This window comes from Batrachochytrium dendrobatidis (assembly GCF_000203795.2).
Source record: "Batrachochytrium dendrobatidis JAM81 unplaced genomic scaffold BATDEscaffold_6, whole genome shotgun sequence".
In the NCBI taxonomy this organism is placed as follows: domain Eukaryota; kingdom Fungi; phylum Chytridiomycota; class Chytridiomycetes; order Rhizophydiales; genus Batrachochytrium; species Batrachochytrium dendrobatidis.
This window is the reverse complement of record NW_006281104.1, coordinates 430,714-444,985: the sequence shown is the minus strand read 5'-3', so window position 1 is coordinate 444,985 and position 14,272 is coordinate 430,714. Positions and strand designations below refer to the sequence as shown.

Here is a 14,272-nt window from a genome sequence, read left to right as displayed (position 1 = left end):
AATTATAATCTAGTGAAATATTAAATTTAATCTACATGTACTGAAAAATGCAAAAGACTAAGATGACGATTCGCATAGTTGTCCAATATTATTACGCCTACAAAAACCCATAAACCATCCAGTTGAGAGTTTCATTCCTGTTCCAGGAGGCATGAGCGATCTAGCATACTTTCGCACAGTTGAAAAGGTGATTTCAAATTTATGAGATTGCTGTTCCTGAATCCAAGCTACAATTGCCTGTTCATATTCAAGAGAAAGTGCAGGACGCCGTCCAGATCCAGATTTCCTGGCAGTGCTGCGATGCTGCTCAAGTTTGTTTTTGGTACGCATCCAACGATACACCATAGAAGGATGAACGTCCAGTCCAGCAAGACGAATGGCTTCCTTTACACCAACAATTTCTACATCTTGAATTAGTTTCAGCTTCTGACCATTGGTATAACTTTGACGCAAAGCAGGAGGTTCGCACGTTTCATTTTCAAGATCGTCAAGGTCGCCCAAATCACTCGAGTCGAGATGATCATCAGGATGCAAATGAGTGGTTTTGTCATTGATACAGGGCTGATAATTGTCAAAAGAAAGTGGATGTACCGGCGCTTGATCACTTGCAAGATTTGGGGATGTATATGGCAGTATTGTGGACTCGGGCTGAGTTGCAAGAAACAGTGCTTCTTGGAATGGACTATGATTCACTCCATTGTCATAGCAGGGTTTTGGAGCATTTACTAAGCTTGTGGGAATTGGTTTGCAACTATTAAACGAGTCGTACGCTTGGCTCTTCTGAGTGAATAGCTCGGCGAGTGGATCTTCATTGACATGAGTGGTATTTGGCAGAGTGGATGTCAAAGATGAAAGGGGTAAATGTGGTTGGGAGTGTAGTAAATGCTGGATAGTGCATTGTGGATGAGTTGACTGGTACTGAAAGTTAGATTGGTTGGAAAAATGTGTGTCAATAGTTGGAGCAGCTAGTCCATCTTGGTGCTGTATCAACAGACTAGGCTGCTCGCCAGAACTGGTAGATTGAGCTCTGAGTTGAACATTAACCAGCAAAGACTGGAGTTCAAGTAATTGTTCAGCAGAAAGACTGCTTGCTGCAGATTCAATTTGAGAAGCAAAAGTGGGATAAATAGAGGCCAGAGACTGAATGGCAGTCCGTATCAATTGCGATTGGAAAGTGTCCATCAGCGTATCAAAGTGCTCACCAAGAGATTGAAGAGTAGAAAATCGCATTTCTATTTCAAAACAAACTTCGTTCACGTGATCATCTAAATCGTGAGATTTTAGAGCGTATCTAATGGACTGTAGATTGGCATAAAGCATGAGCAATGCGGTAGTGTGCTTGAGTTATATTCAAAGATAATAGAAATTGTGTCAATAGCATAGCATTCATCCATCGGTTTGTATTCCGACTTGTTCACATTATTTTAAACAAAACGTTCGAGTCCTTGTTTTATTGATTTTTAAACCTAGTTCTTTGACCAATCAACAGAAAGAATGAGATTATCATATGGATGGCCATCGAGTTTTTGAATAACTCTTTCTGCAGTTGATCTGTCATAAAAGCTAATAAATGCAAAGCCTTTGCACCGGTGAGTATTGTAGTCTGTGACAACACGCTGTAGTATTTCAATATATTCAGTTAGAATTGTAATCACTCAATAAAGCATGGATAAGATGCTGGTAAACAAAATAAGCCAATAAAAACGTACTACACGAGCTGGAGTTCCGTATTTAGCAACAAGATCTCTGACATCTTGCTCAGTAGCATCTTCTGAAAGATTGGACATACGAACAGTGTCGGTATCATCTTTTCGACCATCCATGCGTGTGCCGGTTCCTATAGATTCAGGTCCCCCTGAAGAACGATTACGTTGGGATGGAGGAATGTACTTGTCTGGCATATTCTCTACAACAGTTGAATGGCATAATGATTGCAATGTCAGTTATTCAAATGGTGACAGTGGTAGAGATCTGTATATGTCTGCATATCAACAGCATGATATATATCAGACTATCGCAGTCCAGTCTGTTGAAAGCATACACTTACGTGTAGTAGCAGCTGGAGCAGTTATTTCATTGATTGGCTTGAACGTGTCTTTATATGGACAACGAGTTGTATAATGATCACCCTTACAGATACGGCAGTTGATCGTTAATGAGCCAACAGGCTTGACTGTTTTCTTTTCTTGTTCAGCACTGTCAAAGTCTTTAGAGGTCATGGATAGTTTAAGGAAAACCTTTTCACCAAGAGAAGTAGATCCTGGATCAGGACCAGCTGGAAGCCCAGCACTTTCTCCAAACTTTTTCCATTTCTGGATGCATTCAAGCAATGTGGCAAACCCCATAGATGTTGTACATTTCAGTTGTTAGATTACAGACATGGCTTAGAATTAAGTGAACATGCAGCCAAAATAATAATCTCAATGAGATGTAGAATTGAAGTTGAACAGATTGCCACTGTACCTTTCTCTCTGCAACAGCATGGTTTACTTTGGCCTTGACTAGCTTCATTCGAATCCGTTTGACAGTCTTGACCTTTTTGCCGTCATCATTAAAAGAGTAGGTGGTAACAACATGTGTTCCATCAGCCTGAACAACTGTGGTGGAGGCAGGAAGACTTTGACCTGCAAATAAAGTGGATCAGACTACAAGAACAATGCCAAATAGCAGTGCGCATACATGTGCCAATCAATCCCGATCGAAAGAGTAGCAACAAGACCAACTTCCTACTCACCTTCATCGTCATCGAGCCAGTCCTCTGTCTGACGAGAAGCAGCTGGAGCTCTAAAATACAATGGCACGTTTAGCATTGAAAGACAGTGTGTTCAAGAATCTTATATCAAAAACATGCAATGCAGGACCAATATTCCATAATCAACAAACACCATACCCAGCAGATATGTGCATAGCAGCCATTTCAATGTCTTTTTTTTAGATTCGCTGCAAATTCACAGACTGTGAATAATGTGAGTTTTGATCACGTGTAATTCATTCTACCAACAGCCAATACCAAAAGTTCAGACTTGTATGCAAAGTAAAATAATCATCATTTATTATGCAGACTGAGGTGCTGTCTTGGTGTGGACTTTGCCAATTTCAGATTCCCAGCTGGCTGCCTTTTCAAATCCATTACGTCCTAGTTGATAGTCCATAATTGCTTCTCTGATCTCCTGCTCTGTGTTCATGACAAAAGGACCGTGCTGGACAATGGGCTCCTATATTATCAGCATGGTTAATATGCAGACTAGAAACCTGATAAACTGGCAATATATATAAACCCATGCAACTATTTGTAGCATACTGCTACTTGATATCAATATTGTATATTTACATTGATCGGTTCGCCAGCAATAATAACAAATCTTGCGGGATCTGATGCAGTGACTACTTTTATGCTGTCACCCTTAGAGCTAAAGACCAATGTGCAATGAGGATCTGCAAGCTGTTCATTTGCTAGCGTAGAAAATGAAGCACCACCTGTCAGCGTGTATGCAAAAGCTGTATAACCTTCTGGTATCAACTGATTGAATGTGGCATTGGGCTGCATGGACACATCTAGATAGTATATGGGAGTGACTGTGTGGACCTTGGCGTGCACACCATATGATTCGCCAGCAATGACCTTGACGGAAGTGAGTCCATCGGGAGAGGTTGCAAACGGAACGTTTGCAGCAATCAGCTCTTGGTATAATGGTGGCATCATCTTGGCTTTTTTTGGTAGGTTTACCCATAGCTGCAGACCAGTACCAACCTCAGATGCTGGCATCTCAGCATGAACAATGCCTCGACCAGCAGTCATCCACTGCAGGTCACCAGGACCAATTGTGCCCTTATGGCCAGTAAAATCCTCATGCTGGAACACCCCATCAAGCATATAGGTTACCGTCTCAAAACCACGATGGGGATGGTCAGGAAACCCAGCTTTGCCTCTAACAATAAATTCATCGAGCATGAGAAATGGATCCAAGTTGCGTAATTCATAAGTGCCAATACTGCGGCGCACTCGAGCACCCTGGCCCTCGGCCTGCTCTTTTGAAAGAACCGTCTTTGTTACTGTTTTGAGCATGGTCTTGACCAGAGTAAATTTTGCAAGTTGAGTCGAATTGGTAAAACTTTAAAGCCGTACCACATAAAATATAACTTGTATTTATCCTGGTGACCATTTTGCTTCGGAATAAACAATGCTTAAATATTTATTGCGCTTTCTTGCTAAAAGTTGGCTACACTGCCTCTTCATGGACATTATCAATTCTTCCTGTCTGGAACCATGTTTTATTATGCCCATACAATTATCAGCAAGATTTACGAATGGACAACATGGACTAGTGTAATAAAGCTGTATACCTCGCGATATTGCTGTTTATTAAATGATTAGCAAATCATGTTGAATCTGTGAATGTGTAGTTTTGTAAAATGGTATATGGTCTAAAACCAGATGTGCATTACAAAATGTCCTTTCAATATCATTATTTAGAAAATCTTGAAATACCAAAGCATTTAAAGCTCCCTTGACCAGTCTCCTGACACAACGGCCATCATATGATACCATGAATCAAACAGTAATTCTAAACTGAAATGATCTCATTTTTAGCAATCATACATTGCACGATCAACAGATTCATTTATTGCAATCCCAATATTGGGTTTGATTGTTGTCAATACAGCTCTGTATAAACTCTTGTATTCTAAAAACTCACAGATACGTTTGCGTTCTAGTTCAACAAACCAACGATTGCACATTTCGGTAATGCAAGTTATTTTCATGCCAGTCACCAGTAAGCCTTGTTCAGGAGCTCAAATGGCACTATTGTCCAGTAAAACTCATGAGTAGCTATTTATTATGCAGGCATCCTTATTTAATGCTCGGTTTACGTAAATACGGCGTATATTAATTGGACTATAACAAAGTCGGAATTATGGGAACTAAAGGTGGAAAAACATATTTTGTAGCTTTTACAGCCGTATTCACGTAAAATGAAACACTTTTGTATTTATCTTGCAGTTGGAGTCACTATTTTGCTCCTAAATAAACAATCGTTACATATTCGTTGTTATTGGACATCAATTACTTTTATTGAAACTCTGTTGTATTCTGATATCAGATACGTTCTAGTTCAACGTATCTTGGGAATGCAACTGTTGTTTCCATGCGATCACCCAATGTTTACTTGAAATGTTGAAGGTTGTCAAGATGTCAAGAATGTATTGGAACAGAGGTGTGAACATTCGCTCCGTATTTTTGTACAAGAATGAGCACGGATATCAGTCAACTAATGAGTTCAAAGGACACAGTGTTGTCCAGTAAGATTGTAGATTGGCAGTTTATTATGCATTTTGATTCCATCTAGTGTTTCATTTTACGTGAATATGGCTGTAAATATATGTTTCTAGGCTTGCAGCTCGTTCATCATTAGCCATTTCACTGATGTGATTCAATTGGATTGAAATCTTGTCATTTATTTTACACCCGACATCACATGCACTATTCAACCATTGGCAAGCTATAAAACTCCATTTAGCCGCTTTATTTTGTAGTAGCATTGTAAAATAAGAAAAAGCATACGGCCAACAATAAGGGAAAAGCACTGATACAGATTTGTAAAATCTGGCAGCATAAAAAGGTTCAGCTCTACATGTGTACCAAACTATTAATTCTGATGCTGAATATCTAATCGTAGACGAATATTCATGGCAACAAGCTCCGTGCATAAATAACGGAAAACGTATGGAATAGCAATAACCTCGATGCCCTTGTTGGTGTTACAAGTCAGACACTCAACAGTTCTTCCAATAGGTTCAAATCTTTCAGGACCATCACTGCGATCTTTAGTATTGTCGCCAGAAGCACCAGCACGACGCTGTATGGGCCCAAGAATACTTCCACAAATACTACATACATGGCACTGTGAATAATCGGAGCAATTCATCAGTCTGTCTTTAAGAAGATACGAAACACCGTGTGCAAGAAGTGAGTCGCGCTCCATCTCACCAAAACGAATACCACCAGCACGTTTACGACCTTTGACCGGCTGCTGGGTTAAATTATGCACTGGACCTGTTGTTCGCACCTGGTACTTATCAGACACCATATGACGTAGACGCTGATAATACACAACTCCAATGTAGATATCCGCCTTGAACTCTTGTCCAGTGATACCAGAGTACATGGGTTCGTTACCGTGATAGTTGAATCCTGCTTGACGAAGCTCTTCACCGAAAAAGTCACCTGCAGCATGATCTTCGTTAAACTTGAATGGCGTTGCATCTTGAGCATACCCATGAAGTGCACCCGCTTTACCAGCAAGGGATTCGATAAACATACCAATCGTCATACGCGAGGGGAAAGCATGGGGATTGATAATCACATCAGGGATAATACCGCTCTCTGAAAAAGGCATATCAATCGACGGCCATTTTTGAGAAATCACACCCTTTTGCCCATGACGAGAAGAAAATTTGTCGCCAATGAGGGGTGGGCGAGGAATGCGAAGACGGATATGAATTTTTTGAAGTGGTTTCTTTCCAGAATCATCACCAATCAGTCGAACTTGATCGACATATGCATCCTCCATTCCCTTGTACTCTTTAACTGTCACTTTACCAGTAACATCATCCACAAATGCGTACATAGGATCACCCCGAGTCAATCGAACACCGATAATCGGCAATCCGTCTAAATCAATAAACTGCAAAGCACGAGCAAGTGCCTTTTCCGAAAGATTTGGCTCGCTCTCATTCCAGGCTACAAATCCAAAATAGTGCGTCACTATATCTCCTTGACGGTGAAAATCTGAAAGATCAACCCATTCACCCTTGTACACTGTGCCATATCCATAGCCACGCTCGTGTGATGATTTGGCAATAATCGAAGCATCCTCCATATCGTAGCCCGTATATGAAATAACACACACAACCGCATTCATACCATTAGGGTAACCATCCAATCCATAATCGTTGTGAAGATTAGGACGCACAATTGGACTTTGACCAGTTTGAAGACGATATAGCTTGTTATCTGTACGATGATGCAGAGACTGTGATGGGGTTCCCATCGATTGTTTACCCATTTGGCATTGGTACATGTTACGCGGTGACTGATTAAAATCAGAAAATGGAGTTAGATTGGCAACCACACTGAGCATATCTGTTGGGTTGAATTCTTGATGAGTAGTGATACCAGGAACAACATCCTCCTTCATACAGGCAATATCCATATACACTTGCTCAAAGGGGCCAATGAAATCAGTATCGCCAGTAGCCAAATACTTGACAGGCCGAATCATACGTGCAGGCGATGAAAACAAAAATAAACCAGGATATTGTCCGCCTTTTGTAGGTGGTACATAGCCAATCTCAAGCTTCAAGGGCACATTATTTATACCACGAATTTTCCAGTCTCGTAAAGTTTGAGCAATATTACGAACAACGGATGTACGGCCCCAACCAATCACTTTTCCGTCCAGCTGAATGGTCATGACTATGTTTTCACGACTGTCAAACTCGGCAGCTGGATCAACCACAGCATCGCGATCCCGTAAGATGGCCTGATTTGACTTGTTTACGTTTTCAGCTAATGTGTTTGAGGCGGCATTAGATAAAGTACTGTTGTAGCGCGGACCAAACCCGACAAATTGTCCAGCGCCAAGACCAGCCACGATACTTGGAATATGCGACACATCTATTTTATCCAAAAAGATTTCGCAGGTATGACTCAAATGATTCAGCAAGCCACAGGGAGATCCATCAGGTGTGTGGACAGGACACAAGAATCCCCATGACTCGGGCAAAAGCTTACGAACAGTAGTTGTTTTTAGTTCTGCAAAAAAAGCACCACGATGTATGGATCTGAAATGGGAAATATAACGATAGAAATTGAGTTTTTCTGCAATGATAGTATATCCAGACACTTGTTGAAGATCGAGATTAGAGCTGCTAATAAGATTTCCAGTAGCCAAAAAATACTCGATTTTTTTGCCAATATCTGACATGCCAGATGTTTTGGAAAAAAGCTTTTGAATATATTTCTTGTCCGAAAAGTCCAACTTGGAAATTTGCTTTTTGATGTCCATGTTAATAGTTGTTTTTATAGCAAGAAGCCAATCAGCCAGCTTTTCTTTAATAAGTGCAGAAAACATGTGACCGGCAAGCAATGTTTCTTGAAATTGAAGAGAATCGGGATTGTCTGGTGCGGTATCGCCAGAAACTAAAGAATAGAGTTTTTGTAGCATGTATCTGCGCATTGAAATAAGTAAATGATAATACATGTTAGTCAGACACTCATAAGAAATTGTAATAGCATATTTTAAAAGATAAAAATTGAAAATATACATCGACTTTGGTAAAGTACATACATGAGCAAATCAAACTTTGATTTGGCATCAGTGAGATGAACTAAAATCATGCGTCTCAAGAATTCCAAGCCAGCATCTACTTCAAGCTGATCTTCGGGGGAATCGAGCATAACGGCAAATTTGCTTCCAATGTAGGCAAGAGCCTGTGTAGAGTTATATATAGCGTATCGGCGAAACGATCGCAAAAGCAGCTCGACACGATCAATTAAAAAGGTGTTGGTGTAAACACCCATAATAATACGCTCAAATATCTCAAAGTCGCTAGTATTGCATAGAGCACGCATAACAAGCACAACGGGAACCATGTATTCGATTTTTTTGTGGAAAAAACGTAGAGTCACTTCACCATCAGTGCAATAATGCATTGTGATGGTTTGAGCGCTTTGGTCAGGAAGCACACAACGCATAATGATACCAAACTTGGAATAGGTAGGACCACGTTTCTGGAACGACGGACGAATAATAGCTGTTGGATGGTTACGACGAGGAACAATCAGCAAACGAATCAACCGCTCAATACCATTGATCACAAAATAGCCACCAAAATCATCGGCATCTTCATGATGGGCCACCATTTCGCTTGGAGACTTTCCATCTAGATTGCATTTTAAACTCTAAAATTCAAGCCATATTCAATTTTGTTGAAAAAGATATAATTAATTATATCGTTCATCGTATTTAATCAGCATATCAGACTTGCTGGAAAACTTACGCGAACCATGATTGGAAGACTTCCAAGACCACAAATCTCGGACTGGATAGGACCACCGTTAACTCGCCAATTTATACGAATCTGCATTTTTGATTTGTAAGATATACCTCGCTCGCGGCATTCAGATGGATACAAAAGAGTAGTAATCGCACCCCTTGCCCCCTCGAGATATGGCTTACCTATTGCAAAGTTGGAGACCCATACTATACATAGTTTTTGAAAAATCAAGTTTTTGGGTAGATTGAATTATTGGAACATTATTAGTCTGACAAAAAACCTTTTGCATTAAAATTGAACAGGCATTGTAGATTGGATTCTATAAAAACAAAACCATGTTGAAGGGTTGCATTGTAAAGTTTTTGAACAAAATACTACATACATTCAAGCTTGTTGCGACCAGAGAGAGGTGTATCGTTTTGGCCATCAAAGACAACGACGGCGCCAATATCCCTCACACCTTTCTCCAAAAGGCCAGTAGCGGATCCAGAAGGAAATAGATCATTGAAAGACAAAATATGTGGGTCCGTCAGTTTGGCCAATTTGGGAAACTGAGTAGTGGTTTTTGATGGAGTAATGGCATGTCGCTGGCGCTCAAGAGTTTTAAATGTTGATGGATTTGACATTTTTTTCCAACCAGACAATCGGTAGAAAAGTGTTTCGAGTGTCCAAGGCTGATAGTTTAGCGCTTTATGGATCAATAAAATCCTATTGTTACTCTCGTCTATTCAATCAGAAAATCCTACAAAAAATGAACCTGCTGTACCAACAATGCAAAGTCGGACCAGTTGTCGATAAACAGCAACAAATATTATTTACTTGAATGGTTTTTAAACCGAAACTGGATTTTCAATCAACGAATCTGGCCAAATTGGCGTTGAATTTTGCCAAAAAAACAGATTAAAAATTTCAACCAATCAAACACGACTATTGATGAAAACAAAATACTTTTTTTGGTTAAACAACTCAATTTTCATATTAAAACCATTCCGACAATATCGAAAAACGTGATAAATTGAGTTGAAATTCAAATAAATATTCTGCGTTCTCATTCCTTTTGTCCGACTTAAACTTGGACTTGATGACTGCAGCAGTAACCATTGAATGCATTGCATCACCCATTCCAAATACTCTGAGGAATCGCACATCCCATTCATTACCAAATCAATCTACTCGTTCAGCTACAGGCAGCTTCACAGAAACAACTACTCGAATATCAGACCGACTTGCACGAGCTCAGCAGCTTGCAGCTCAGGAAGTTGCAGTATTAAAGGCATCCACTCAATCAGTTCTGCTACGAGCTATTATATCCGATAAGATCCAAAAAGCATCTTCCAAATCTGCCTCGAGCCCGTTTGTTCAGAGTCATCAACTATCCACTTTTGCGTGCAGTCCATCATTGTCCAAATCTACCGAATCAGTCCGAGTATCTGACAAGGAGGATGTTGTAGCAACTGATAGCAAAAACCCTGTTTCATACGGAATTAGTAAACAGTTTCAGCCAGTTACTTCTCTTGGACGACCTATCCATACTATCAAAACCCCAAAGTCAGCATGGGCTATTTCTACTCCAACTGCTCGTTCCGCTACTCCTGTTCGAGTTTCTAGTCCTAGAAAGTCACCAGCACACCAGTCGACTCCCCATTCTCCAAAAATTAAACTTCAAAACACCAGTATATCACCATCCAACGCTCCACTTTTTACAAAAAAAAAGGCAGTGTATTTAAAGAATGCTAGTCAACCTAATGAAAGCAGTGTCCGGTTTACTCAATCACTGTCAAATCCACTTTTGACCAAGAAACAGCCAGCACATACTAAACCAACAAAAAAAGAGTTTCGGTTGCCTGTATCCCAATCTGCACCTATGGTAACACGATCTGGGTTGCGAATCAAAACAGGAAAGGCTAGTATTGACGAGATGAGTCATATGCGTCGTGATATGGATATTCGTCTTATAAACACATACAATAAATACATCAAAGCACTAGATACTCAGACTGTGGCGGCATCTGCAAGATCGCATCATTCTAAATCCAACAGGAACCTTAAATTGGCTAGCACAGTGTCGCAAACTACCAACAGTCAGGTAAAAACATTGATCTTGAACAAATCAGACAAAATCTAGACATTAAACAGGCAGATACCTGTCAGCGTACATACTTGCTAATATTTTGTAAAATTCTACTTATTGACTAGTCTTTGATAAATAATAAGCACGCACATACTACTGCTTCATCTCAAAAATCCAAAGTAATCCCAACTACAAATGTATCTAAATTGCCTCGAAAAGTATCGTCAAACTCATCCGAAAATCGGATGGGTTCAGCTAAATCCAAGTCAGACCATATGAGTCCCAAACACAAACTTTCTGCTCACCCTATTGCTCATTCGCCTGATGTAAATACCACGTCAACATTGTTACACTCTTTAGAGCCTCTTGCTAAAAAAAATATACCTTTTGACATGGACCGGTTGCTTGAGCTAATTCCAGAAGCTCTCATGGTGCGTATGACTGCACTTGTTGCTTCAAAAATTGATCCACTGCTTGAAAGCGCTCAACAGAAATTGAACTCTTCTGCCGATAAACTCGAGATGCAAGTACAAGATGCTATGAAAACCACACGAGCTCAATCGCCTAAACCAATCGTATCTAATTCTGCTTCCTCGCCACAGCCACCAGTGCTACAGAATCAGACAGATGTGATTGGTTCTACAAAAGAGTTTTCTAGTGTAGATGCACAATTGGATCATAGTAGCAAAAGTGATGCATTATTTTCTCAAACACGCTATACTGAAGGTGATGTGATTCATGTTGCTTCGACACCTCCATTTCTTCCAGAACCAGCTTTGCAACCGCCTCCAATTCAAACATCTTTGCATTCCACATCAAATCATACTTTGGAAACAACAGTATCTAATACCAAATCGCCTCAAAGTGCATTTCCAGTCCCATTTTCAAACCAAAACATTGCACCAAACGATTTGGAAAATCTAGTCGAGACTTGCCAGATATATACCAGTGAATCCAAAACAAAAATCTCGACAGACTTTGAAGCCATTGTGATTGAGAAACCATCGGCATATGAAATGGCAAAAAGGCATATTTTAAAAGACATGGCACTTGCCAGCAAAAATAAGGAGCAAGATGATACTATAGATCAGTCATTGCAAACACTTGTGCTACCACAGTCAGTTGTGACAAGAATTGAGCTTGGGCGAGCTAGAAGAATGAGACATCTTGCTGCTCATATGGAATGTGCGGTTATATCTTTGGTTGAAACAGGTCGTTCTGTTAAAGGGCCGTGGGACTCTATTGAAAGGTAGCTTAAATATGTAATTCATGCTGTATTTGGTTTACAGGTGTATAGAATTGCATCTAGTTTTACATTTTTCTCAACCCTGATTATTTCTAAAATATAGAATCACGACAGAGTGTGTGGACGAGGTTTTTGAATCTGTCTGTAATGATATCCAAGAGTTTGTCAACCTATATATCGACATGATTGCTGCCGACGAATTCGACAATCCACCTCTAGATTCGCCAGGCATTCAAGTCATTTAATATCTATAGTTTCAGATATCATTTCGCTCGTTCGTGATCAGGGATAACTCATTGGTATTGAATCAGACATCAAGAAACTTGCCAAAGATGTTGAAAAAATTAAATAGTTTGGCGTTTTATAATAGAAAGTCATTTAATTGTGCAATTAGACAGACTCTCAGATCAAAAAATGTGAGCGCACAAACACAGCACAAATGCTCACAGATAGTAGACCAGTATATCTTAGTCCATACGACCCTTGAGTGTTCTTGTAATAACAGACGTCGGGGTAATAATATGAACAATACCACCCCATCCAGAAATAGCATCACGATCAATAGCGTTAAGAAGAGCTTGAGAAATAACTTCAAAAAGCTCTTCGGGTTCCTAAATATCAAGTATATCAAATAGAGATAGTGCCAATATATCAGAAAAGTGGCAATACTTTAACACGATACAAAAAAAGTCAGAGTATTTGAATTCCAAACTTTTTCATCTTACAAGATCAGGCTCCCATAGACTCTCGCACATGCCGTTCATCTGGTCCGAAGCAGTACCGCACACTACAAAATCTTTGGCAAAGTTGATGCATCCGATTGTATCCATTGAGCAGATAAAAGGAGTGTTGTCTTTTTCTAGTCCAGCAACAATGGGCTCAACAAAATATGGTCCGAACCTAGTGTAACGTGTATTCAGGTTGAGCATATTCATGAATAGATATTAGATTGGAAAGCTTAAACTCCAACAAGGGACTGTGAAGATACCAACACCATCAATGGAATCCAGTCGAGTTGCACACAGACAGACAAATCTAAAGATGGTATGCAATAGATATTTACCTTTTCTCATACTGAGTAGAGGACACCATGTGAGAAAATGTTTTTGGGCTGATCTCTCGCTCTTCTTCAAGATGGTACATGTTTACTTTGTATCTAAAGCGGTCCTTGCTAATATACAGTTAAAATATAAGAAACAAGACCAAATACAATCTCTGGATTTACACCAAGCCCAGTTACTGAATGTGATATGGCCATTAGGGAAACCAAGGGTTTCGAATAGATTGAATGAACTGACAGACTGCCATCAGTCTGCCCATCAAAGTCGTGAGCCTCATGCCAATAGATAAAAGAAACAAAATAGACGTCATAACAAGGTTGAATCTACACTCATAGCTGCAATGATTACATACAGGGTAGTGACATCTGTTGCTAATCCAGCAAGTCCAAGGTAAGTCTTGTCGGTAATAGGGAATATTTTTTGAAAGTCTGTGCCCAGGGTCAGAGCCTGTACACCAAACCGACGGTCGGCAGCAATAGCTACACAGTTCTTTCCGGCCATTGCAATAATGGCCGACCCGTTGTACTCCATGATGGACTGTAGCAATGCATGCATAAACCCGAGATGGTAGATTGGGTTGGGTAGAATGCAGCAGTGTGATGTTGTCAAGCGTAATAATTAAAGTAGAGTTGGTTAGCTGTATACATAAAGTAATAGTAGCAGCAAGGGTTGTACTGACCATTGTGATGGTCTCGAGGATGCTGCTGTTGACGGTGGTTAAAGGAAAAGGAAAATATGCTGACCAAGAGTCGAGTAGATTCAATGACAACCAAACTGGCCAAATCAAATGTTTGCAATCTAATCTTGAATTATATTTATTCCACATAAAACAAT

The 14,272-nt window shown here is 40.0% G+C and overlaps 6 protein-coding genes across 6 annotated transcripts; 1 reads left to right on the top strand and 5 right to left on the bottom strand.

Moving 5' to 3' along the window:
- Nucleotides 1-11: 11 nt before the first annotated feature.
- On the bottom strand, nucleotides 12-1,230 carry BATDEDRAFT_35077 (uncharacterized protein; the record flags this gene model as incomplete). Its single annotated transcript, XM_006679036.1, has 1 exon — nucleotides 12-1,230. The coding sequence occupies one exon, from the start codon at nucleotides 1,228-1,230 to the stop codon at nucleotides 58-60; it is 1,173 nt and encodes a 390-aa protein (XP_006679099.1). The 3' UTR covers nucleotides 12-57.
- Nucleotides 1,231-1,430: 200 nt separating this feature from the next.
- On the bottom strand, nucleotides 1,431-2,916 carry BATDEDRAFT_88546 (translation initiation factor eIF3 core subunit g; the record flags this gene model as incomplete). The annotated part of the gene is made up of 6 exons (XM_006679117.1): nucleotides 1,431-1,616; nucleotides 1,710-1,906; nucleotides 2,048-2,312; nucleotides 2,464-2,624; nucleotides 2,735-2,784; nucleotides 2,891-2,916. The coding sequence occupies 6 exons, from the start codon at nucleotides 2,914-2,916 to the stop codon at nucleotides 1,467-1,469; spliced, it is 849 nt and encodes a 282-aa protein (XP_006679180.1). The 3' UTR covers nucleotides 1,431-1,466.
- A 109-nt stretch (nucleotides 2,917-3,025) lies between these two features.
- BATDEDRAFT_19562 (uncharacterized protein) lies at nucleotides 3,026-4,090 on the bottom strand. The gene is made up of 2 exons (XM_006678846.1): nucleotides 3,332-4,090; nucleotides 3,026-3,215 (listed from the first exon to the last, which is right to left on the bottom strand). The coding sequence occupies exons 1-2, from the start codon at nucleotides 4,064-4,066 to the stop codon at nucleotides 3,054-3,056; spliced, it is 897 nt and encodes a 298-aa protein (XP_006678909.1). The 5' UTR covers nucleotides 4,067-4,090; the 3' UTR covers nucleotides 3,026-3,053.
- A 1,558-nt stretch (nucleotides 4,091-5,648) lies between these two features.
- On the bottom strand, nucleotides 5,649-9,686 carry BATDEDRAFT_30022 (DNA-directed RNA polymerase I core subunit RPA135; the record flags this gene model as incomplete). The annotated part of the gene is made up of 7 exons (XM_006679009.1): nucleotides 5,649-5,824; nucleotides 5,849-7,507; nucleotides 7,649-8,232; nucleotides 8,352-8,965; nucleotides 9,064-9,225; nucleotides 9,262-9,266; nucleotides 9,443-9,686. The coding sequence occupies 7 exons, from the start codon at nucleotides 9,684-9,686 to the stop codon at nucleotides 5,649-5,651; spliced, it is 3,444 nt and encodes a 1,147-aa protein (XP_006679072.1).
- A 455-nt stretch (nucleotides 9,687-10,141) lies between these two features.
- BATDEDRAFT_88543 (uncharacterized protein) lies at nucleotides 10,142-12,771 on the top strand (the record flags this gene model as incomplete). Its single annotated transcript, XM_006679204.1, has 3 exons — nucleotides 10,142-11,146; nucleotides 11,257-12,380; nucleotides 12,481-12,771. The coding sequence occupies 3 exons, from the start codon at nucleotides 10,142-10,144 to the stop codon at nucleotides 12,620-12,622; spliced, it is 2,271 nt and encodes a 756-aa protein (XP_006679267.1). The 3' UTR covers nucleotides 12,623-12,771.
- BATDEDRAFT_88542 (proteasome core particle subunit beta 3) lies at nucleotides 12,735-14,143 on the bottom strand. Its single transcript, XM_006679116.1, has 5 exons — nucleotides 14,118-14,143; nucleotides 13,791-13,975; nucleotides 13,441-13,548; nucleotides 13,103-13,277; nucleotides 12,735-12,988 (listed from the first exon to the last, which is right to left on the bottom strand). Exons 1-5 carry the CDS (start codon nucleotides 14,118-14,120, stop codon nucleotides 12,845-12,847), a joined length of 615 nt encoding a protein of 204 aa, XP_006679179.1. The 5' UTR covers nucleotides 14,121-14,143; the 3' UTR covers nucleotides 12,735-12,844.
- Nucleotides 14,144-14,272: the final 129 nt, after the last annotated feature.